The sequence below is a fragment of the Nymphaea colorata genome, chromosome 1, assembly GCF_008831285.2.
Source record: "Nymphaea colorata isolate Beijing-Zhang1983 chromosome 1, ASM883128v2, whole genome shotgun sequence".
NCBI lineage: Eukaryota > Viridiplantae > Streptophyta > Magnoliopsida > Nymphaeales > Nymphaeaceae > Nymphaea > Nymphaea colorata.
In genome coordinates this window covers 4,050,587-4,076,254 of record NC_045138.2, presented here as the reverse complement: position 1 = coordinate 4,076,254, position 25,668 = coordinate 4,050,587, and the positions used below count along the sequence as shown (strand labels likewise).

The 25,668-nt window shown below is 38.9% G+C and overlaps 2 protein-coding genes across 2 annotated transcripts; both read right to left on the bottom strand.

The window, feature by feature from the left end:
- Positions 1–6,094: 6,094 nt before the first annotated feature.
- LOC116265010 (disease resistance protein RGA2-like) lies at positions 6,095–25,298 on the bottom strand. The gene is made up of 3 exons (XM_031645521.1): positions 24,867–25,298; positions 19,507–19,706; positions 6,095–8,757 (listed from the first exon to the last, which is right to left on the bottom strand). Exon 3 carries the CDS (start codon positions 8,439–8,441, stop codon positions 6,105–6,107), a length of 2,337 nt encoding a protein of 778 aa, XP_031501381.1. The 5' UTR covers positions 8,442–8,757; positions 19,507–19,706; positions 24,867–25,298; the 3' UTR covers positions 6,095–6,104.
- Positions 20,541–24,873, bottom strand: LOC126409536 (disease resistance protein RGA2-like). The gene has a single exon (XM_050075489.1). The coding sequence runs from the start codon at positions 24,741–24,743 to the stop codon at positions 21,723–21,725; it is 3,021 nt and encodes a 1,006-aa protein (XP_049931446.1). The 5' UTR covers positions 24,744–24,873; the 3' UTR covers positions 20,541–21,722.
- Positions 25,299–25,668: the final 370 nt, after the last annotated feature.

The following is a 25,668-nucleotide window of genomic DNA, read 5'->3' as shown; positions in this document are numbered from 1 at the left end:
TATATGTATACATCTGATTAATTAGGTAGCTATTCGGATCTAAATTTGGTACTCTCTTTTGTTTTTTTTTTTGGTTGTTTGTTTCCAATTAGACCAAAGCTATTATGAAGGTGAAATCCAACTCATCCACGTGATCAGGGTATTGCTACACAATTTAAATACGTCATTGAATTTGGATTTAAATATGTCCTTGAATTTGGATTTAAATATGTCTTTGAATTTGGATTTTATGATCAGGATAGCCCAATAACAGTCAGTCATGCAAATCCCAGCGGACTAACCAAGAACATATTGATAGTGGGCTTTTTCGAGACTGTTATTCATTTTTTAAAAAGGAAATTATTTGTTTTAATGTCTTAATGTTCTATAAAATTAATAAGAATAAGAAAATGACAAATAAGAAAAGAAGAAAATAAAAGCTACTGATCACGACAAATTTTAGCATCCATAATTGAAGTGGCAATTGGCATCCTCTTTTTTGCAATAATTTAAAATGAACATAAGCATAAAAAACTAGGCATATAAATTATATATATATATATATATATATATATATATATATATATATGAAGAGAGAGAGAGAGAAGGAAGGGAGAGGGAGAGGGGGGAAACCTTTGAGCGGGTAGAAAGGAGGAAGAGAGACAATATGAGAATGAGTAGGCACATATATTTTAATAAGGCAGCCAGATTTGTACGTGCGCAAATGTGTTCGTGTCACTAATAAAAGTTTAAAATATAGGCGAGAAAAGATATTGGAGGAAATTTAAAACATTTACTGATGCGAAGTATGACACCACTAATGATTAGACTTTTGAAAATTAAAATAACAAGTGTGGGAGATCAAAAATTTGAAATTTTTACTAGTGTTGACGAGCAATGTCACCAAAGGTTATCACCTTTATTGACATTTAAAAAAAACGTCATTGAAAGCCAAGGAAAATGAGATGTTTACTAATCTTTTTTTTTTGGAAAATGTCACTAAAGATTGAATATCTTAGTACTGTCCGCGGAAAAATGCTACTGAAGACAAATGGAAAGTAACGTCACAGAAAAACTACAATTGGCTAATTTTCTGTATGTTTATGGACGTTTCAAAGAAGACGTCAGTAATGATCGACCTTTACGACATATACTTAGGATGATGATAGTTCTTATTCCATAGACCCGTACCGGTAATTACACTCACAGGTAGACGCTTCTTCACAGAACGGAAAAAAAGACGACGAACGTTCAATTATACGGATCCATGCTCGTTTTCGCTGCAATAAAGCTGTACTGGTAAGCAAGTTCACCGCTATAGCCTTCTCCATATGTGCGCTAAAAAAAAGGAAACAAGTGATAGGGATTCACTCTACGTGAGTAATGATTTCTCTTTACTGTCACGACTTTTTCCACGAGTGAGTTATAAATACCCGCTTTTTTAGTGAAATCTCTCTATCTCTCTCCCTCCCATGGAGGGTTTTAAAGGAAAACCCTCTGCGTGGCCCAGAGGGTTTGCATCAACAGACCTACATTCCCCCACAATGCAGAGGGTTTTTATCCTTGTTTCCTTTTGGTTGAGCGTGATAAAAATGGGTGTGTCCGTCTGCCAATTGTCGTCCATTTTAGCTCGATATAGAGGGTTTGAAGGCAGGTCACTCTCTCTCTTACCGGAAACATAGAGGTGTTTTTGTTTTTTTTAACCATCAGGAATATCATTGTCGATCATCGTCCCGTCTCTCTCTCTCTCTTTCTCTCTCTCTCTCTCATTTTCTGTGTGTGTATGTATGGGGAGTCTATCGTTTCTGTGTATGTGTGTATGGGGAGTCTGCCATCGGAGCAAAGGCTACCTAAGCTTCAAATATGCTACTATGTTCAGAAGCATTGGCGACTTTGTCGTCATCTTGGTCCTTAAAGTCTAATGTCAAATGGGTTGGAAGATGCTTCTCCTTGAGCAATTGTGCTTTTCCTGTATTAATTTCCTTTCTAACCCTCCCCAAATTCTATGGACAGTTTCCCCTTTAGGTTGGTCAAGTCCTTTTAGGTCCCTAATATTGCAACTCAACAATGTTCGCAACATATTTGCTGCCGCCGAGGCATTAGGCATGGCTGCTTCTGCATCATCTACAGCAAGTAATGACAGATGGCGGGTCTGCTCAGTAGCAGACTGTGAACAGCTTTACTCATGCACAAGGGCACGATAAAGGGGAACTGGAAAGAAAAATTCTCAATGGAAAACTTCACTTGTTATTTACTAAAAAATCCAAGAGATTATATACAACAACTTTACAACAGTCAATTACAATGGAAATATTTACAGCATTAAGGAAAGAGCTCTCCTTTCCTCTACATGTCAAGGTTTTCTTAATGATATTTGAAGCATGTTGAAGTTGAGAGAGTTGAGATGAATGGACGTCTTATGGTAAGATGGCAGCCAGCTACGATATGGTCATTGACCTGGACGTTGTGCATTTGTTTCCTTTAACACAAAGACCTATATTCCCTTCTACCTATATATGAGGCAAGGTCATGCAAAATGTCATGCAATTTGATTTTCTTATATTCAGTTTCTTCAGTCAAACACCCATTTATCAGATCATCAATACATTGGATTGCTCTCACTTCCACATCAGAGCCTTTCTTTTGATTAATCAATCTATGCGCCACCCATTCCATGATCAATCTCTCAATTTCTATCTCACAATCCTTTTGGATAAATGCAGTACTGGACAAAACAAGTCTGCAAAAGATGCTGACAAGTCATCACAGCTCAGCATGAAACCAGTAACAATGCCTCCATATTGGGTGGAAGACTATGGGGCAGGCATCTTCCATTCCTATATCCCACTATTCTCAACGCTTTTACAGTTGTCTTCCGTCATCCTTTTCGTACGCATTGAGGACATTATGGTCTGGACTACAAGCGGCAACCCACCACACTTGTCTATACTCTTCCCAATGCCTTTCAATTTGTGAGTCACCAATTCATTTTCCACTTTCAATGGCACATCTAGAAACAATCTCCCACATTAATCAAAAGTCATTTTCCGATAATTTATGCATTTTAGTCATACCCGTCAGGATGTCCTGTACTCTCCCCACCACCAATCTAATTCCCATATATCATCTAAAGACCAAAAAAAAAAAAAAAAAAGACTTGCTCTTTTCAGAGGTCACTCTCTTGTCGTGTGGACAAGTCATTCAACAAAGTGATACCCTCAAGTTCTCCCATGCATACTCCAGTATCATTTGCAGCAAACATATACGCTTTAAGCCCATCCCCTCATATGGGAATACACTGACATCCAAATCTGCCAGTATAAGTGGACATATATTGATGAACTGCAAAACTATCAATGAAAGATTCAGCACATCATATACAGTGGCAGATTTCTTGTGCTGTCAGTAATACGTTTACTGATGGTTTCTGTATTTTTGCTGACATTTTTCGCACATCAATAAAACTACAGTTTTATGTAGTGAATTAAAACATCGAGCAACAACTAAGAATCATGGACTCAGCATGTATATTCTTGAATTATAACAAGGTAAAAATAAAACCACTCTTGCATTAATCCATTAGGACTAACAAGCTCAAGATCACTTAAAATTTTCTAAGTAATTTGGTGCTCCTTGCTGTTGCCCATAATACATGCGACTTATTTACAAAATCAAAGATTAATTTAAGGCCAAGCTTGAGTTGTTTAAGAAAACAGTCCAGTTTAACAGAGTAAGTTGGAGCTGTAATACTCATTATCTCAATCAAAAAGGTAAAACAAATTATCAACATTAACGTATATTTAAATTAAAGAGGCTGCATGCATGGTTGTGCTTTCCTAGCAAATTATGCTTTTCCTTTTTCCCACCAGAAAAAGGCTTGCTATTGAGGAGAAAAAACAGCCGTTAAAAAAAAAAAAAGGAAAACTTGAGCCAAAGAAAAAAGGACCACTACAATGGGAGAGGTGTACAAACACACACTGAGAAACAAAGGAACACTGCAATGAAACAGGCGTACTCTCACAGACAAGGCAGATTTGGGTGCTATGGTCATAAGAGAGGAGTAATTAAAGCTCATCCCCTCCTATGGGCATGCAACTTGGCAGATCATGTGTGTGGACATATAAGGTGCTCTACACACACACACACACACACATACACATAAGGTGCTTCAAGAGCCACGTCAGTAATGATTGACTTATATGGAACTTTAAGCTCTAGCGGTGACCATTTCCCCGCTGTAGATTAAAAAAAAACCCATCAAACATTCACTTTGCGCAGATCCGTCGTATAGATACACATCTTTATTGACTCTTCCTTGAAACGCCAGTAATGTTCGACTTTTTTCTTGGGAACTTCCCAAAGGCATGAATTTTTACTGACAAAGATACAGTATCCATCAGTAATGCATCCCTTTTACTGACACTTGGACATAAACATCAAAAAAGGAATTTTTAGGGATGCATACTTTTTCATGCATCAGTAAATACATGTTTTTTTTTTTTGTATTGAACACTCCTATAAGAAGTTTAAGATGAGATGAACCTCTAATTAGGTGTAGTAACCAAATTAAAGGAAAGTCTTGAACCTTTTAGATTTTGTGAGGCAAACACTTCACTAACATCCTAAGATTTGGAGCAATTTTATTTATGTCCAAGTTTGAAATTTATTGAGATATTGGGCATAATCAAATGAAGAGTAAGTACTGGTATGTACTGGAGATCCCCTTACTCATCACAATATTAAAAGGTGTGACATAAATTAAAAAATTTTCATTCAGACACAGGCTGGTGAATCATGTATGATTGAATACATGCCTTCTTAGAAAGCAATGTCTATGGCAATACAATAGGTAGTGATCTTCTATGCTAGTTACGTTCCAGGTTTAAATACGGATCCAACAGACTTGGATACAGAGAGAGAGAGAGAGAGAGAGAGAGAGAGAGAGAGAGAGAGAGAGAGAGAGAGAGAAAAGAGCCGATGAAATGCGAAAATTCATATTTAACCAAACAATTAGTTACAACCTGTCTTCAATTTTAAACACCACACACATTTCAGACAATTAAAATGAACTAAAAAATTTCAGGAACGTGATATAGCAGCACCTCAACATGATACAACAGTACCTCAAGCCCTTTCTGTTTCTATGCGTAACCTGTCCTCAAGAGAGTCCCTTAATTCTTGCGGCAGATCGACTGCGGGGCAGCAGGAAACAACTAGGTCTTCAAGATTCAAGAGGCAAGCAAGCTGTTCCTTTGCATCCGTGGGACTTGTTGTGGCTACTGCATCATTTTGTAAGGAAGTAGTATTATTGATGTCCACCAGGGACTTGAGATTGGGAAAGTCATAAAGCTCCAGACGCACCAGTTCTTGTAGACACTGCCAGTGGCCTCCCAAGCTGATCTCCTCAGTGAAACCTTGCAGGCCTAATGAATCTAGTTGGGTGAGACCCCACACCCACTCAGGCACCCTTCCCCATTTGAGCTTATCAACATTCGCGTCTGTCAAAGTTAGATGCTCAAGGGAGGGTAGAAACGTTGATACTTCTGATGGCAATGGCGATGGCAGTGTTGATTCCAAAGCTTCCCTATCCAATCTCAAGTCAGTGAGGTTAGGCAATTGCTTGAGCAATTTCCATCCCAATCTTGCACTTGGGCAATCCCACACTCTCAATTCTTGGAGCTGAGGCTCATAGTCATGCTCCTGCTCGGATAGAGCATAAAGCAAGCCTTGTGTTTGCACCTTTGGACAATTTTCAAGACCCGCCTCTCTTAAGCATGGCATAGAAATTGTTGTTTCCCTCGATCCAATTGCTGGCCACCCCTCCCAATTGGGCAAATCCTGTACTGTCAGTACCTCAAGTGAAGGAAGATGAGTAGGAAGCTGCTTCACAGCCTTCAGATTAGTCAAATTCAACATCTTCAAAGCTGGCATGTGATCATCAGCTACTTGCTCTAGTCTACCACATCCGTCCACCTCCAATGACTCCAAGGCAGGCATGTCATGACCAATTGTGTTGAGTCCATCACAGCTCCCAATCTTCAAGGATTTGAGAGAAGGCATGCTGGCTATTTCACACACTGCTGGGCATTTATTGAGCTCTAGTTTTTCCAATGAAGTAATGCTTATTAGTTTTTCAAGCTCTTGAGGCAATGTGGAGGTTCCAAAGCATCCAGCATACAACTCTGTTCAGAAGCATCAGCAACTTTGTCATCATGTTGTTCCTCAAAATCAAACTTCAAACCAGTTAGAAGATGCTTCTCCTTAAGCAATTGGGCTTTTCCTAAATTGATTTCCTTTCTAGCACCCCCCAAACCTTCTATGGACAATTTTCCCGTTAGGTTGTTCAAGTCTTTTAGTTCCTTAATATTACATCCTCTTCTATCCTCTTTGTCATTGCATAAAAGAAACCTTTTTAAGGTCCGCAAATTGGTAAGCTTCCCCAAGCCTTCGGCTACAAATTTCAATTCCTCTGTACCTTCCAACCCAAGATACCTCAAGTTGCACAGTTTACCTATTTCCTCGGGCACCTCTTCAATTTTACTATAACTTAAATCCAACGTTTGCAAGTTCCAAAGTCTGTCGATTGAACTGGGCAACCGTTTCATGTCAGAATAGCTTAGATTGAGATACTTTAGTAGTGAAAGACATTCAATGGAATTTGGCAGCTCATCCATTTCACATTCCTCCAATGACAATACCCTCAACCACTTGATGTTGGTGAAGTGTTCCGACGGCAAGGATGCACAGAACAATGTGCGCAACTTATTTGCTACTAATGAAACATTATGCATGGGCATCTCTGCATCATCTATATCAAGCAATGACAGATGGCGGGTGTGCTCAGTAGGAGAGGCATGGCTATATTCCTTTCTACCTATATATGAGGCAAGGTCATGCAAAGTGTCATGCAGTTTTACATCCCCTTCTTCAGTTTCTTCAATCATGCACCTATTTATCAAATCATCAATACATTGGTTCGCTGTCACTTCCACATCCATGCCCTTCTTTTCCTCAATCAATCCATGCGCGACCCATTGCATGGCCAATAAGTCCCTTTCTATCTGATAATCCTTTGGATAAATGCAACAATATACAAAACAACTCTTCAAAGACGCTGGCAAGTCATCATAGCTCAGCATGAGACCAGGAAGAATGTCACCATATTGAGAGGAAGACGATGAGGCTGCAGGCATACTCCATTCCCAGATCCCACTCTTTTCAACGCTATTCCAGGCATCTTCGGTCATCCTTTTTGTACGCATTAAGGACCCTACAGTCTGGACTACAAGCGGCAACCCACCACACTTGTCCACTATCCTCTCCCCAATATCTTTCAAATTGTGGCTCGCCAATTCATTTTCTTCTTTCAATGCCACATCCAAAAACAAGCTCCAACTTTCTTCAAAAGTCATTTCTGGTAGTTTATGCATTTTAGCACCAATCCCTTGGGAGACTTCTATGTATCTACTGGTGATCAAAATCTTGCTCTCCTTTGCACCTCCCCTCAGGGTGTCCTCTACCTCTCCACCCCACCAACTTAATTCCCATATATCATCTAAGACCAACAAAAACCTGCTCTTTGAAAGCTCACTCTGGAGTCGTGTACATAAGTCACTTAAGGAAGTGACACCCTCAAGTTCTCTTTCTGATCCCTTGCACACGACCTTTAGTATCTTTTGTAGCAAATCTGTGCGGTTTGGTTTTTTCGAAACACAAACCCACCACCTACGTTTCCCAAACTGTTCTTCGGTTTCCTTAAAGATCATTTTTGCAAGAGTGGTTTTCCCAATCCCACCTTGACCTACAATGGATACAATAGAAACACCACGTTTTCCTAGGACACTACTCTCTATAGAGCCATCAAACAAGAGTTCTTTTACTTTCTCCTTATCGTCCGCCCTGCCTAGGTGTGGTTGAACAGTACCTATGTGATGGGTTGTCTCTCGAGGATTGTCACGTACACCACCCATAGGACCCTCACCACTACTCTCTTTTGGAGTTGTGTTGACAAAATCCATCGTTTTAATATTTTTTTCTATTTCATCAAGCTTTTCGTTGATCCTTCTAACTTCATTTCCAAGTTGGTAGGAAGCAGATACATGTTCTTTAAAGCAAGAGCACAGAGTGATCCAGGGCTTTCTTACCTTGTTCCATGAAGACATAGAACCCTTATCCCTTTTGCTGAGCTCAATTATGGTTAGGTATTCCTGGATGATGTCCTGGGCATCATAAAAAGCATCCTTCAGCTCTCCCTCCAGATCTTTATCGCGCTCGTTGCTGAAAAAGGGCTTGCGATCTACTTCTTTAAGGGCCTTCTGCAAGCGTTCAAGCTTCCTCAGGAGCTTCTTGATTTCATCTTTGGCGTTCAAAATCAGGTCCACCTTGTCTTTCAATAAACTGGTTACAGACCCCAAGAGATTAGAAATAACTATTTCTGCAACTGCATCGACTACTAGTGCCATCTTCGCCAGTTTCTCAGTTGATGGAAGAGCAAGAGGAAGAGAAGCAATTTTCGAGTGGTGGGGAAGAAGGGCAAACAGCTAAATATAAAGACCACGCTGCCACAATTATATTACTGTTGACGAGTAGCTCCACCTCCACATGGTTGGCTTGCCAATGGTAGAGTACATGCAATGGCACTCTCACTCCCTTTAATTTAGACAGCACGACAGCAAGTGGCTTTAATATAAAATTACATCCAGCCCTGGCTTCCACTCTTTTGTCTGTTCTATAGACTAGCTACATTCAAGTTGCAGCTTTTTTTTCTCTTCCATGTTTCTGCCATTGACACGAATTTTCTCATCAATAGTAGTGATGTGACATGTTTATAATAATGGAGCACATGGGAAAAACACTCAATCATACATTTTTTTATTAAGTTGTACTAATGAAGAAATTAAATTAGTTAATTTAGATGCTGCTAAATAAATCCGGTGAAAAGATTATCAACCTAAGCCTTCTACATCTCGAGTTACCCTTTTCAGGGTCGTCAGATTCCTTGTTAATCTTTTGTTTATCTGATTTCGTTATGCAAAAATAGTTTGCATATACAATCTTGAATCCAATTTTATTTCGATATTGCGTATGACCAAAAAGCAGCTGCAAATAATTTCCTGGAGTTGAAAGTCATATTTGGACTCGGTTGCAATGGCCAATGATGGTCCAAACAAAGGAACAATTACTTGTGTCCAAATGGAACATTGAAAATGTTTTGTTTTAACGATCTAACCACTTAGATGCTATCTTAAAAATAATTTGGTAGGTGAACCAAGTTAATGATTGAGATTAAAATAAGTTTGAAACCATCATACCCCACCGCTAATGTCATTAACATTTTTCGTGAGTTAGAATACAAGAGATAGGCGTACTAACAAGAGAGAGTGTTTGTATATATATGTATATATATATATGGAGGGAGAGAGAGAAGATCAGGAAAGATCATTATGGTTGACAATAGAAAACAACATTGTATGTTTTTAATTTCAACAACAATGATCTTTTTTGGGCTTCTCTTTCTCTCTCTCTTATTTGTTGAAATTAAAAACATAACAATGTTGTTTTCTAGTGTCAACCATAATGATCTTTCCTGATCTTCTCTCTCTCCCTCCATATATATATTTACATATATATACAAACACTCTCTCTCATTAGTATATAATACACACACACACTCTCCACCTATGAAATGAAAAAGATCGGTAGAAAAGAAAAGTTATGGGACATAGAATGAACATCATCGACCCTCATTTTTGGATAAACTTAAAACAATTCAAATTACTCATTTGAAATTGTCATGTAACCAGTCTCGTTTTTTTGTTCAAACAAATAAATTTTTATGTTTCGAATTCAAATGTGGAAGACGAGTTTTAAAAGTGCAGATGGACAGTGATGAATACCTATAAATAGTAGAGTACTGCACTCCATGAATTAGTTCTGCCATTACACTGTCATGACCACACTATTTATGTAAGAGTAATACATTTAAGGTTATAAGAAAGAATAAAGCCATTTGTTATCCTCATCAGAAGTGTAACGTGCACGGCCATGGCTTAATTTGGACTATGTTGGAAAATGTAATGTGGGCCCTAAATATAACTCAGGTACAAACTCAAATTTATGCAGAGAAAATCCAGCAAAGTCTCGACGTCCAAAATGATACTCAATAATAACTTTGGAAGAATATACTTTAAAATATCAACTATTTATTCATCAAAATAAACATTACAAGGAAGCTCAAGAAAACTCACCTCGCTCACGTAGTGAACTTCCACACCCAAATACCTCCAAGCCCGACACTCTTGCACTGAGCACAACTCTCACACACCTCACAAGCTCACAAAGTGAGCACATAGACTAAGACTCAACCACACTCACAATTTTTTCACAAACTAACAAAAAGCCCCAACGTCCCTATTTATAGGGAGAGGGAGTCGGTGGTGGATGCTTCCACCGACTTCTTTAATTTTTGTTTTAATAGCCACCGACTTAAAAAGAGAAGGCTGAAGATGGCTCGTGAGAGTCAGTGATGACTCTTGAGTCGGTGGTGACTCTTAACAATCTCCCCCTCATTACCGACTCTCTACTTATGATTCCCAACATTCTTCGAAGTTTCACGAATGTCTGTATTGGTAAGCCCTTGGTAAAGATGTCAACGACTTGATCTTCTGAAGCGATTGGCTGCAACTGAATCTCTCCTTTGAGTACCTTCTCTCTAATAAAGTGATGCTCCACCTCTATATGTTTCGTTCGAGCATGGAAGACAGGATTCTCTGCAAGTCTGACTGCACTTTGATTATCGCAGTACAGTCTCACTGCATAATCCACGTTTTGTTTAATGTCTTTCAGCAATCGCATCAACCACACACATTCTTGTCATGCTTGAGAAGCTGCTCTATACTCTGCTTCAGTTGTAGACAGTGAAACTGTTGGCTGTCTCTTACTACACCATGAAATCGCACCACTTCTAAGACTGAATGTATATCCAGTGGTTGATCTTCATGTTGATAAGTCTCCTGCATAGTCTGCGTCAAAATGACCAACAACTTGATAAGTTGTCCCTCTTTCATAAAGTATACCAAAGTCAAGAGTTCCTTTGATATACCTTAATATTCTTTTTACTGCTTCTAGATGTGTCTTCCTTGGAGTTTGCATGAACCTGCTCACTACACCAACTGCATAGGCAATGTCTGGTCTTGATAATGTTAAGTAGATTAGGCTTCCAACCAATTGTCGATACATAGTAACATCGTCCAGCTTGTCTCCTTCATCAATTCTTTGTTTTGCATTTACCTCAATTGGTGTTGAGATAGGTTTGCAACTGAGCATACCATACTTATGAAGTAAGTCATGAGCATACTTCTTTTGACTTAAAAATAATCATTGAGCTTTGTAATCAATTTCCAATCCAAGGAAGTGTCGCAACTCCCCCAGCTCTTTCATTTCAAATCTCACCGTGAGATGTTCACGAATGAGATTAATTTCTTCATTGTCATCTCCAGTGATAATTAGATCATCAACATAAATTAAAAAAATGGTAAGTTTCGTACCTCTTGCCTTGACGAAGAGACTTGAATCTGCTGAGGAGACTTGAAATCCACTAAACACCAAAAATTCAGATATTTTCCCGTACCATGCTCTTGGTGCTTGTTTCAGTCCATAGAGTGCTTTTCTTAACTTGCAGACGTAGTCTGGCTTGTTTGGAGATTTGAATCCTTCAAGTTGCTCCATATAGATTTCATGGTCGAGATCTCCATATAAGAATGCATTTTTCACATCCATTTGCCATAGCTTCCAGGATTTGCTTGCAGCAATGGCTATCAGAACACGTACGGATGTGATTTTCGCAACAGGACTAAAAGTTTCTTCAAAGTCAATATTATACTGTTGAGAAAATATTCTCACGACTAGTCGAGCCTTGTATCTATCAACTGAGCCATCTGTCTTTCTTTTTATTTTGTAAACCCACTTACAAGTAATGGGCTTTACTCCTGTAGGCTTTGGAACGAGCTCCCAGGTTTCGTTGTTCTAGTCACTTCATTTCATCATTCATTGCTGATTGCCACTTTTCAACATCTTTTGCTTCTTCAAAGGAAACTAGTTCGATCTCCTCCATAATGGCACAATCTGCATCTACATACTTGGGATTTGGTTTTCGTATTCTCGTTGATCTTCTTAGTGCTATCGGAGCTCCTTCTGGCTCTTCGAGTTGTGATGGTCTTTCTTCTTCTGCACTTCTTTGTTGGATTGGACTGACTCCTGTTCTCCATGGATCTGCACGTTCTTCTCGTCTTGGACTATGTTCAAGCATCTGAACTTGCTTATCTAGTTGTCTTGCTTCTATGTCTTCAGACTGAGGCTCTCCTTGATTCATCTCAAACTGTATTTTGTTTGGAACATCTTTCTCAAAAATTGAAGAGTCTGGAAGCGTCTTCTTTTCTTCAGACCACCACGATGATGCTTCATCGAAAATGACGTCGCGAGAAAATAAACTCGTCCTGTGCTAGGATTAGCACATCTCCATCCCTTTCGATATGGATCATATCCAACAAAGACACACCTCTGTGCCTTTTTGTCAAACTTAGTCCTGTGCTGCTCAGATATAAATACATAACAAACACAACCAAATACTCGAAAATAACTTACAGATGGCTTTTTTTTATAAAGCATTTCATATGGAGACTTAAAATTAAATCTCGGCATTGGTAGTCGATTAATTACGTGCACAGCAGTGCTGACACATTCAGCCCAAAATCTTGGTGGCATGTTCTTTGCATGTATCATACTTCGACATGTTTCTGCTATGTGGTGGTTCTTCCGTTCTGCCACTCCATTTTGTTGAGGCGTATAGGCGCATGTAAATTACCTACGAATACCATGTTGCCTCATGTACGCCATAAACATGTCTGATGTATATTCGCCACCATTATCGGTACGTAGACACCGAATTCTATACCCAAGTTCTTTTCTCACCATTTGATGAAACTCCTTAAATTTTTCAAGTGCTTCAAATTTTTCTTTCATAAAATAAAACTAAGTATATCTTGAAAAATCATCAATAAAAGTGATGAAGTACCACTTACCTCCAACTGATGGGTCTGGTACCTTGCCGAATATGTCTGAACGCACAAGCTCGAATGGCGCTTTAGCTCTATATTTTGATTCTTTGTATGGCCTCCTCTGCGCCTTTCCATATTGACATCCTGGGCATACTTTATCTGTTCGTACCTCAAGCTTGGGCAGGTCAATCAACTGCCCCTTGTTAGACATCTCCCAAAGTTTGTTGTATACAACATGAGTGAGTCTCTCATGCCAGATATCTGCAGTGTCATGCTTCTTTGCTTTGTCAATATATGCTGTTTCTGCTGACAAAATATATATTGACTCAACTTTCCTTCCTTCAAACATGGGAGTCCCTTGAATATCTTCATTTCTATAAACTTTCACATTATTTGGGCCGAACACAACATAGTGCCCTAAAGCTGTTAGTTGTGGCACAGACAACAGATTCTTAGTCATTCCTGGAACATGATAAACGTTCCGTAAAATCCTGTCTTTGCCAAAATTGGCTACAACCTCTGCTTCTCCAATATGTGCCACTGAGAACTTTGTGTTGTTAGCAGTAACAACAACCCAATTTCCATCATATTCTTTGATACTTACAAACTTGCTCTTATCACCAGTCATATGGTTTGAGCATCCAGAATCAATTATCCAATCAGTTTGATAATTGATCTTCTCTTCTTTTTCTTTTACTGGTTTTGTATGGGCGGAATTACATCCTTCTTGCATAATATTTTCTTTTACCTCCAATGAGTACAAAAACGAATTTTTCTGTACAGTCTCATTAGCTCCCCTATTTTGCTTACTCGTCGTGACTGTATTTCCTTCATTTATTATAACCCTGCAGTCACGAGCAAAATAACTCAGCCTTCCACATCTAAAACATTTCATCTTTGGTCTCCACTGCTGTGTAGTTTCTCTTGTTTTCTTTTCTATATTTTTCTCTTTCTTTTCGGCAATATTCCTACTTGGAGACCGAATGACTGGCTTAGCTGGCCAACGTGATCTCTGACCCTTACTAAACAAAGTTTCATCATTATTTCCCTTGAGAGAAAGCCCGACCATTTGCTTCGCTAATGTTTCTTGATTGATCAAGAGATTTTCTAACTCCAACAAAGTTGGTTGAACTGGCCAGCCTTGAACACCAATTATGAAACTGCTAAATTCTGGACGAAGTCCGCGAATAAGTATCCTCCGCATATGGGCCTCAGTGATCTTTGACTCAAGATCAATTTGAAATGTCTCTCTACAGATATTTTTAACCTTCATAAAATATTCTGCTATCGACATGCTTCCCTGAGTTAATGTAGTTAGATCATTTTCTAACAATTGTAGGCGGGCATCATTAGCTCGAGAAAATAAGGTTGCAAAAGTATCCCATGCTTCTTTAGGAGTCGTAGCATCTCGTATATGCTCTAATAAATCTTTCTCAATTGATACTTTAATTGCAAATAGAGCTTTCCCTGCTTTGATCATCCATTTCTTTTTAGCTTCTTCATCGACAGGAATATTAGTGTCAGATCCCAATACTATCTCCCATAATTCCTGTCCTAGAAAATATGACTCCATAGAGGATTTCCAATAGCCATAATTGCTATTGTTAAGTTTCTCAATATTGTTTAATGCAACCGCTAATGCCGCCATAATTTCAGGATATAACTATTCCAATAAATCGGCCCTCGGATAGAACCTCGCTCTGATACCACTTGTTGGAAAACGTAATGTGGGCTCTAAATATAACTCAGCTACAAACTCAAATTTATGCAGAGAAAATCCAGCAAAGTCTCGACGTCCAAAATGATACTCAATAATAACTTTGGAAGAGTATACTTTAAAATATCAACTATTTATTCATCAAAATAAACATTACAAGGAGGCTCAAGAAAACTCACCTCGCTCACGTAGTGAACTTCCACACCCAAATACCTCCAAGCCCGACACTCTTGCATTGAGCACAACTCTCACACACCTCACAAGCTCACAAAGTGAGCACATAGACTAAGACTCAACCACACTCAATTTTTTCACACACTAACAAAAAGCCCCAACGTCCCTATTTATAGGGAGAGGGAGTCGGTGGTGGATGCTTCCACCGACTTCTTTAATTTTTGTTTTAATAGCCACCGACTTAAAGAGAGAAAGCTGAAGATGGTTCGTGAGAGTCGGTGATGACTCTTGAGTCGGTGATAACTCTTAACAGACTATGGTGAACCCATCTGCTCTATAGGTTGGCAAGTTCCATGATTGCAATTAAACAAATCTGGAAAAGTCCCCTAACCTCAATCTTCAATGTCACCTACACTTCACCTAACAAATAGCAACATCGCAAGATCAGGTGGCACTAGCAAGGGTAGGTTAGTTCAGAATTGAGCATCTTGTGGCCGTGATTTACAGCTCGCTCGCTCAGGCCGAACAAATCAAAAGAGGAACGGAGTAAGTTTCTAAAGCATCAAGAGACTCAAAAATTGGGACCCAAATGATGCTTGGAGATCTACTGTTTATCTTATAGTCAGGCTAAGATCAGGCAGATCCTTAACATTTTGTGCCAAGAGACACACCTAGAGTAATGAACTCTTGACCTGCTTGAACTTGAAGGTCTTGAGTTTCATCCAGCCAGGTCCGCATGGCCCTTGTTGGCAAACAACGTGCTATTTGACGAAGTCCACAACAGGTTGGAACTATTAGGTTAGATGATGGCAATCAGTCCGAGTTCCGACTGGGCAAAACAAGTTTGACATGTTAAAGAGACAAATTCCATTAGACATATTGATTGACAGTAGGCATCACAACAATAGGTACATGAGGTTAGATAACCGGTGCAGTATCACGCCAATTACAATAAGACTGGCAAACAGATAGATACAAGAAGAAAATTTGGATTCTTTCAGTGTGCGGGCAATCAAAGCTGGGTCTCACATGAAAAGAACCAAAAAAAGTTAAAGAAAAGAGGCAAGCCATGAATATTGCTGCTAAACAAATCCGAGAAAATCCCCCAACCCCAATCTTCTATGTCACCTGGACTTCCCCTTTGTAAAGTATAGGCTATTTATTTGTCTGATTCTATTATGTAAAAAGCTTAGATGCTTGGTCTTGTTCTTTTCTAAATCCAAATTTCCAATTGTGATGTTGTTATTTATAAATGCATCTAAATTTAAGCAATTTTTTTTAGTATTCCTTGATTAACAATGTTGTACTAAATAGTGGAGGCAATAGAGATTTGTATCTCAAGAAGTAAGCTTTATAAATGACCAAACGATAAATGTAAAACAAAATATATTTTCTCATGCAGAACTTGCTCTTGGAGTAGGAATGCTTTACTCACTATACCTTATCAACGCTAAATGCAAACAAGCATATAACAAAAACATGCTCACATTTTTTACCATCCAATTTAATAAATTATTAATTTGACAAAAAAAATTATCTTTCTTGACGGAAAAAAGTTAACAATATTTTACACTCAAAATGGGTGTCGGCTGCAAAGCAAATCTGACAGAAGGTTCCCCAACCCAAGATTCCTACGGCTCTTAGAGTTCCCCTTTTCAGGTTCGTTAGATTTCTTGTAAACTTTTGTCTATCTGATTGCATTATGTAAAAACGTTTTGCAGATACGATATTAAATCCAAATTTATTTTGGTATTGGGTATGACCAAACAGTATGGATCTACAAACAATTTGCTGGACTTCATGGTTAAATTTGGACTCAGGTTGCAAAAGTTCGTATTTGAATTGATTTACCAGATCCAACCTTGGACATAACGTTAAGATTGTCATACAGTTAGTTGTGTGTGTGTCTATATATATATATATATATATATATATATATATATATATATATATATATATATATATATATATATATATAGAGAGAGAGAGAGAGAGGCCCTGTTTTGGCTAAAAGACTGGTTTTTAGTCAGTTGTGTGGTTACTAGTCCTGCCTACACCCCCAATATGTTTTCAGGGTTAAGGGCCAACCTCATTTCGTCAAGACATATCTTAAAAAAATTTAAAATAATTCAAATACTTAGAATTCACATGAAAATGTTGAAATTACAAAAAATTAAATTTTGAGCTTTGGATCCAAAACTCTCTACAAATACCTTTAAAATGTTCTCTCTTGGGCATGAGCTAAGCCTTATGAAACCTCTAGTAGTTCCTCATTTAAAGACTTAAAGTGTTTTTCCTAGCTCTCTTTCCCAATTTCTCTCATCTTACTTCTTATTTTTCTCCAACCTTGGGAGCAAGCTTCTCCGACTTTCACTATTCAAGAGAGTACAACAAGACCTTTCGAAGAGAAATGCTGAACAACTTGGAACGTCACTCGATGAAGCTTTAGGATCAAGTGGAGAAGAATACTCGTTTCCTAAAAGTACTTTCATTAGAGGTATGCAGTCATCCTCTCATTTTCATTTATTTTCATTTCCCTTCGCCATCTTCCTATAGTCATGCAAGAGAGCTCTAAGGGTCTCCTATCAGCAGTCAAGAGCCACTCTTGAGTGCACTAGGAGTATAAGCAAAGCAAAATAAATTTTATTTCTCCATTTATTTTTGAAATATGATTCTTTATTTTTTTGCTCATTGAATGTGTGCATCATTGATATTTGAGATGATGTTGATGGATGGTGGACTGATTTTCTTTTTTTAAATATGCGAATGAATGGTAAGAATGAGAGCTTGAATTGGGATCTCTTTGTTTTATGTTGATTTTTTCAGGTTGGGATTTGTCCACCTTGGGAAAACCCCTTACGAATATGTACATGTTAAAATACATCTTCGTGATATTCTTACGTTTAGCATTTCTCTTGATTTTAATTTTTATATATATATACATATATACATGTTATATACGTATACATGTACTGGAATTCAGTTTTGAAGCCAAAATTGAATTTGAAAAAATTGGACTGGATAGTTGAATTCTAGTTGAAATTTTTGAGAATCGAATCTTTGAGATGAAATTTTGGGTTTGGAATGGTTGGAACTCGATCAATTCAGGCTTTTTGAAAACATCTTTGGGTTTAAGATGTTGATATTTGAATCTAGTTTTGGTTTTTTGAGAGATTTTATTTTATTTGGTTGGTTTTGATATTGAAATGATATTAGAAAATTTGAAATTGAGAGTCCAAATCTAGTTTTAGGAGAATTTTCTTGATTGGAAAAATTGGAATTTTGATTCTTTTTGGAATTTTAGTCAATGTTATGAAAATTTGCTTGAGTAGATTTTTGGATTTGAAAATGGGTTTGATTTTAAGAAAAAATCAAATGGAATAATTTTGAAATTGATTTTGAAAGTTCGGGTTTTATATCCATGTTGAAAATTTTGTGCTTCTACGTCAAAATAAGCGAGGTGATCAAGTTTTTGTCATAATATGACTTAATCATGGTAGCAACTCCGACCAAGATTTTAGTGAATATGAGTGGGTGCATTCATGGAGTGAGTGCATGTTTGCATGAAATAAACTATATGATATTCATGCTTCACTTTATTTCTCACTATGCATAATTAAATGTGATCTCACATACACATAGGTCCATCTTGGAGGTGGAAAATATAAGACGTTCCCCAATCCCATCCTTGATGTGGAGGAGGCGTTTGGAGGTACTGTCCCTGAGCTTATGTTTTGAAATTTTAGTTTTGGAATAAGATTTCAAAATTCATTTGACAGGCTGATTTCAACTTATTTTTTACTTGATCATAGGCAAAAGGAATTCATTTGTTTGAAAATTTGGATGAATTGAGCTTTGACAAATTTTCTCTTTGGGTGGGATGGAACATTTTGATATTGATTTTGGAAAATGGCATGATTTTGGGAGATGGTTGAATTTTTTGAAATAGGTATTCCCGAATGGGTTTTGTAGAAACTTGAATTTCTTTTCTGGTTTTGGACTTGATCAAAGTCTTTGTTTTGGATCTAGGGATTTTTTTTTGGAAACCCAACAAGATTAGATATTTTTGTTAATTGCTGATTTTCAAAATCATGGTGATTTCTGAAAATTTCAGAAACTAATGGGTTGAGACCGGTTCATTGCACTTGATATATTCCGTTTACAATATAGACCACACTCATATATTGAGGGGATTTGATTCTTGGTGGAATCGATTTGATAAGATAATGAAATCTAATTCCTTGCTCATCCAAGGAGTAAGGAAACCGTTCTTGTTTCACTTTTTTTCTTTGCATACATCATTAAAACATTCATTCACATAAACAAATGAACAACATTTTCTTCCAAGCCATAGTGGTCTTCTCTTTCGAATTTTGCACAGGTAGGACGACTCTTTAAAAATCGATTTTTGTTTATGGGAGGATGATGACCACCCCACCGTGGCTGCTGTGATTCACCGGCCATGGTGAAAGTAGTTTGATCTTCCCCTGCAGCCAGCCCTAATGGTTGCTCGGCAAAACCCATTGCTTATTTTTTCGTTGAATAAGGAGCCGTGCAATTAAATCTATTGAGAAAACTGACCTGTGTCGATGCGAGGATTGAGGCTACCACGGGTTGGCATTGCGCCCAGAACAGGGCAGAAGAAGGGAGGCCCGGCTGAGCTTGACTTGAAGGGGACGCCAAGCAAATGTTGCTTGGGCAGGGGACGCCTTGAGCAGGGGTCGCCTTGGGCAGGGGACTGCCTTGAGCTGGGGATGCCTTGGGCAAGAGTTTAGCTAGCACTACAAAAAACTAAGCATTACTGACGGCCACAAAATGTCGGTGAAAATAGAATGCATATCGTAATGGTTTTACCGACATTTTGTTCTTTTGTTGGTAAAAATTCAAGACACTAGACAAAAGTGCCGTTGTAAGGTATCATCGGCATGACTTAAACATAGGTAAACATTGACTATTGCCAACGTCCTCTCGCATCGGTAATAATCTATTATTTCCAACAAGTTAGTTGCCTGCCATAAGAACTCTACTGACAGCAAGACAGTCCGTTGGTAAAATATGACTTTTCATTCATTTAAATAATTTGGTGAACACTTGGTGAGTGGCTAAAAAGGCTGGGGACGAGAAACATTCAAATATCTAAATAAAACAATCAAATGACAACTAATCAAAATAATATTCTACAAATAAGTATAAGTGTACTTGAATTAGAGTGGTCCAAATTTGACGCCAAATCTGTTCACAAAGCGCTGGAATCTGGCGATAAAAAAAATTAGGGTAAAATTGGGGGTTTTGTAATTGTGTAGACATTTTATACAATTTACAAATCAAATTGAAGGTACTAAGGTCAACAAACATTGTTCCAAAATTTCACGTTGAAACCTTATTCCTGGCTTGCTGCAACAACCATGGAGAGCCTCCATGATCCACCATGGCCGAAGTTTAAACAAGAGCGCTTGCAAAGTGATCTAGGGACAGTCATAGTCTCTTGGCTATGAGGGAACCCTTTACAAGCAAATGACAAGCTCAACGATCTGCTCTCACCTATGCTGGGGCAGAGCTAAGAGGGGCCCACAAGGGCCTTGGCCCTTCTTAAAAAAAATAATTTTACAAGTAAATTTTAGAAATTTTCACTTGTCTTATATAAAAATTTTGAAAAAGTATATTTCAGTGTTTGTCAAAATTTAGAAACTTTAATTTGGACCTCCTCCTCCGCCCAAGCACCTATGGTACTCAAGGCCATACATGTTGGCAACTTCAACCACCACGAGAAAGGCATACTAGATTGAAGTAAGGTCAAAGCCCCGTCTGATTATCCTTCATGTGTCTTCGTGCCTCCCTGTAGCCAAGGCAATCATTAATTACAGACTGGCATGAACATGTTATTCGGCAACCTCATGATATTGGCAGGCCTTCTTCCATGGATTATGCGAGAAGATCTGCACTGCTAGGTCCCAGACAGCACGATACTTGGGACTTGGATGGTCAGAGGTCCACACGATACCCTGGCTTGACCTGCATCTATCTCTCTACCCTTGAACCAGCTGCTACTTGCCACATTTGACAAGAGCCATCATACACATCCACGGAGGCTATCTCATGGTCCAGAGTTCAGTATGGGGCCACGCCCTTCTCACTCTTGCCTGCATCCACTTATTGTAGCATGTCTGCCTGCCTCAGGAAGAAGTTAACCCAGCAACTCTAGCAGTCAAGAGTGAACCGTCCATGGCAGCCCAGTGCCTAACTCTAGCAACAAGGCTTCCAGAGAAAGTTGCATGCATCCAATGCATTAAAGGAGGGAACTACATTTTGGTAACTTATTAAAAAGCAATGTCTTTTATAGTCTTTTTACTTTTTTCTATTTGCAATTTTGTCTTTGTTAAAGGTTTTCTTAATGGGAGCCTTTGTGCATCAATTGATGTATATAAAACAAAGCAATTTTTAAAATTTTCTTAAAGGAAAAGGTCATTTTTAGTATCTAAACCGATTCAAGCCAAAGAACATTGCCTTCTATTTGACCCAAACAGCACCGCATTTATGATTTATACATGGTATCTGCTGCTACGGGACCATATTCACATAATTGATATTTGTTTTCAATTACAAAAAAACAAATGAGAGAGATGGTCATCTTTTTGAGTAAGTTAAAACAGCTAGAGAAGACTCTGTTGATGCATAAAAGGTACGCCAGTTCAGTTCAACAACACCTCAGTTTACCCGACCCAAGTCAAGCAAGAGGGAGATGGAGAGAGAGAAAGAAGAGGCAACGAAATGGAAACACACATATTTAACCAAAATAATTAATCTATGTCTAATCTTTTCGCAAGACGGTCGCTTAACTCCTGCGGCAGATGGAGTGCTGGACATGAGTCAATTGTCAACGATTGAAGGTTGGAAAGGCAGGCGATCTGTTGCTGTGCATCGGTGGCACATGTTGTTTCATTTTGTTGGGGAGTAATAACATTCACGTCCACCAGAGACTTCAGATTGGGGAACTTAGAAAGCATCAGCTTTCTCAGTTTCAGGAAGCATTGCCAGTGGCCTCCCAAACTGATGTCCTCAGAGAAGGAGTTTAGTTTCAATTCCTCCAGTTGAGAGAGACCCCACACCCACTCAGGCACCCTTCCCCATTTGACCTCCTCATTAACATTATTGTCTCTCAAATACAGACATGTAAGGGAGGGTAGAAATGTCGATACTTGTGATGGCAATGGCGATGGCAGTAGTACTGCTGATTCTGAATCCAACCCCAACTCAACGAGGTTAGGTAGTTGCTCAAGCAATTTCCATCCCAATCTTGCACTTGGGCAATTCCACACTGACAGCCTTTGGAGCTGAATCGCTTGACCGTCATACCCCGCCATCTCCAATAGAGCATAAATCCAGCCTTTTGTTTGCATCTTTGGACATTTGTAAAAGTGTGCCTCTCTTAAGCATGGCATAGAAGTAAGTGTTGATTCCCAGTTGGGCAAATTATTCACACTTAGTTTCTCAAGTGAAGGAAGGCGAGTAGGGAGCTGCTTCAAAATGTTCAGGTCAGACAACCACAACCTCTTTAATGCTGGCATGTGATCATCAGCTACTTGCTCTACCCTACCACATCTCTTCACCTCCAATGACTCCAATGCAGGCATGTTAGCGAGAGTCTTCAGCTTTTCACATCTGTTCACATCCAACGACTCCAATGCCGGCAAGTCACCAATCGTGTTGAGCCCATCACATTCCCAAATTTCCAAGGACTTCAGCAAAGGCATGCTCCGTAATTCACACAATGTTGGGCAGTTGCTGACCCCCAATTCTTCCAATGATTTAATTCCTGTCACTGTGTCCCATGATGGGCAACTTAGAAGCCATAGTGTCTGCAGCTTCCCACAATTGGTGTCCGAATACCACGCAGGCCTATCTCCTGTATAACCCCAAATTTCCAACCTCTCTATGCTATGTGGAGGTTTCAAAGCCTCCAGCAAGCCCTTCTGTTCAGAAGCACTACCAACTTTATCATCCTCTCGCACCTCAAAGTCAAATTTCACCCTAATTAGCTCATGCTTCTCCTTAAGCTCTGCTTTCTCTGCATCAATTACTTTCACCCTTCCCCCACCCAAACCTTCTATTGACAATTCCCCCTTTAGTTTATTCAAGTCTTTTATTTCCTCAATCTTGCATCCTCTTGTATCCCCCTTGTCATCGCATACCCTAAACCTATGCAAGGTCCGTAAATTAGTAAGCTTCCCCAGGCCTTCAGCTACAAATTCCAATTCCTCTGCATCTTTTAGGCCAAGATACCTCAAGTTGCACAGTTTGCCCATTTCCTTGGGCAACTCTCCAATTCTACTATTACTTAAATCCAATGTTTGCAGGTTACAGAGTCTGCCGATTGAACTGGGCAACCGTCTCACATGACAATGGCTTAGATCCAAATATTTTAGAAGTGCAAGGTCTTCAATGGACTTTGGCAGCTCATCGATCCGACATTCCCTCAATGATAACACCCTCAAACACTTGAAATTGGCTAAGTCTTTAGCGTAAACCAAAGGCAACTCACTCGTCAATATTGTGCACAACTTATTTGCTGCTCCTGAGGCATTATGCTTTTGCGCATCGGCATCGTCGACACCAAGTAATGATAGATGGCGGGTGTGCTCAGTAGCAGAGGCATGACTATATTCCTTTCCACCTATATATAAGGCAAGGTCATGCAAAATGTCATGCAATTTGAGATCCTTATATTCAGTTTCTTCAATCATGAACCGATTTATCAAATCACTAATCCACTGGTTAGCAGTCACTTCCACATCAATGGCTTTCTTTTGGTCAATCAATCCATGTGCCATCCATTGCATGACCAATCTATCCCTTTTTATTTCATAATTCTTTGGATAAATGCAGCAATATACAAAACAACTCTTCAAATAATGTGGCAAGTCATCGTAGCTCAGCATGAGACCAGGAAGAATGCTACCACATATTTCAGAGGATGATGATGTTGAGACAGGCATCTTCCATTCCCAAATCTCACTCTTCTCAACGCTTTCCCAGTCATCTTTAGTCATCCTTTTTGTACGCATTAAGGATCCTACCGTCTGGACAACAAGTGGCAAGCCACCACATTTCGCCACTATTTTCTCCCCAATACGTTTCAAATGGTGACTCTCTAATTCATATTCTTGTTTCTTTGCCACACGCAGAAACAAACTCCAACTTTCATCGAAAGACATTTGTGACAATTTATGAATTTTAGCACCAATTGCTTGGGAGACTTCTACCTTTCTATTGGTGATCAAAATCTTGCTTTCCTTTGCACCTCCCAATAGGATGCCTGCTATGTCTCCCCACCACCCATCTAATTCCCATACATCATCTAAGACCAATATGAACTTGCTCTTTGACAGCTTGCTCTGCAATCGTGTGCACAAATCACTTAAGGAATAGGTACCCTTAAGTTCTCTGACTGATTCCTTGCATACTTCCTTTAGTATCTTTTTCAGCAAACCCATACGATTTGGCTTCTCTGAAACACAAACCCACCACCTGCGGTTCCCAAACTGTTCTTTGACTTCATTAAAAACCATTTTTGCAAGAGTTGTTTTCCCAATCCCACCTTGACCTACAATGGATACAATAGAAACACCATCTTTTCCGAGCGCACTACTTTCTTTAAAGCCATAAAACAAGAGTTCTTTTACTTTCTCTTTATCATCTGCCCTACCCATGGGTGGTTGTGCACTACTTATGAGATGGGTTGTCACTCGAGGATTGTCATGTTCCCCACCAATAGCATCCTCACTCTTAATTTTTGGTGTTGTGTTGAGCAAATCCACCATTTCCTTATGTTGTTCAATTTCATTATGCCTTTGGTTGATCTTTTTAATTTCATTCCCAAGTTGGTAACATGTAGATACATGTTAATTAAAGCAAGAGCACAGAGTGGTCCAGGGCTTGCTTACCTTGTCCCTTTTGCAAAGTGCAGTTGTGGTTTGGTATCGTTCGATGATATCCTGGGCATCATTGAAAACATCCTTCAGCTGTCCCTCCAGATCTCTGTTGCGCTCATTGCTGAAAAAGTGATCTGTGGCTTTGAGGGCCTCTTGAAAGCATCTCACCTTCTCCTGGAGCACCTTGAGATCGTCTTCGGCATTCAAGATGAAATCCACCTTTTCTTCCAACAAGCTGGCTATAGCCTCTAACAGAACAGAAATAGGTGTTTGCACAAGGGTGTTGATTACTGTTGTCATCTCCTCTGTTTTTTTTCATCTTTTCTTGGTAGAAGAAAGAGCTAGCAAAGGAAGAGAACTGGAAATCTGAAAATGGAACGAGAGGAAGAGGAAGTAAGGCCAAAAAAATTTAGGTCCACGACTGCTTAAATCTGAAAGTGGAAAGAGAAGGAAGACGAAGGAAGTGCTCTACAGGCTGGCAAAGTCTATGATTGGTGTTAAATAAATCGGCAAAAATTCCCAAACCACAAACTTCTACATCACCTACACTTCCTCTTTCTCACATTTATCGGATTCCTCATTGTAGTATGTAAAACGTTTGAATGCATGAACCTTTTTTTTTTTAATCCAAAATTTTATTTATCCCATCCAAGTTTCGTGATCTGACCATTGACTAGAAGTACAACTTGTTCGTGCTGCAAGGGAATGCCATCAACCTTCCCAAACTCATGATGATGATGATGTCCCCATGATGACATTTATAAAGTGTTTCATATTTAGATTTAGGATCAAGATAACTGGGACTCGTACTAGT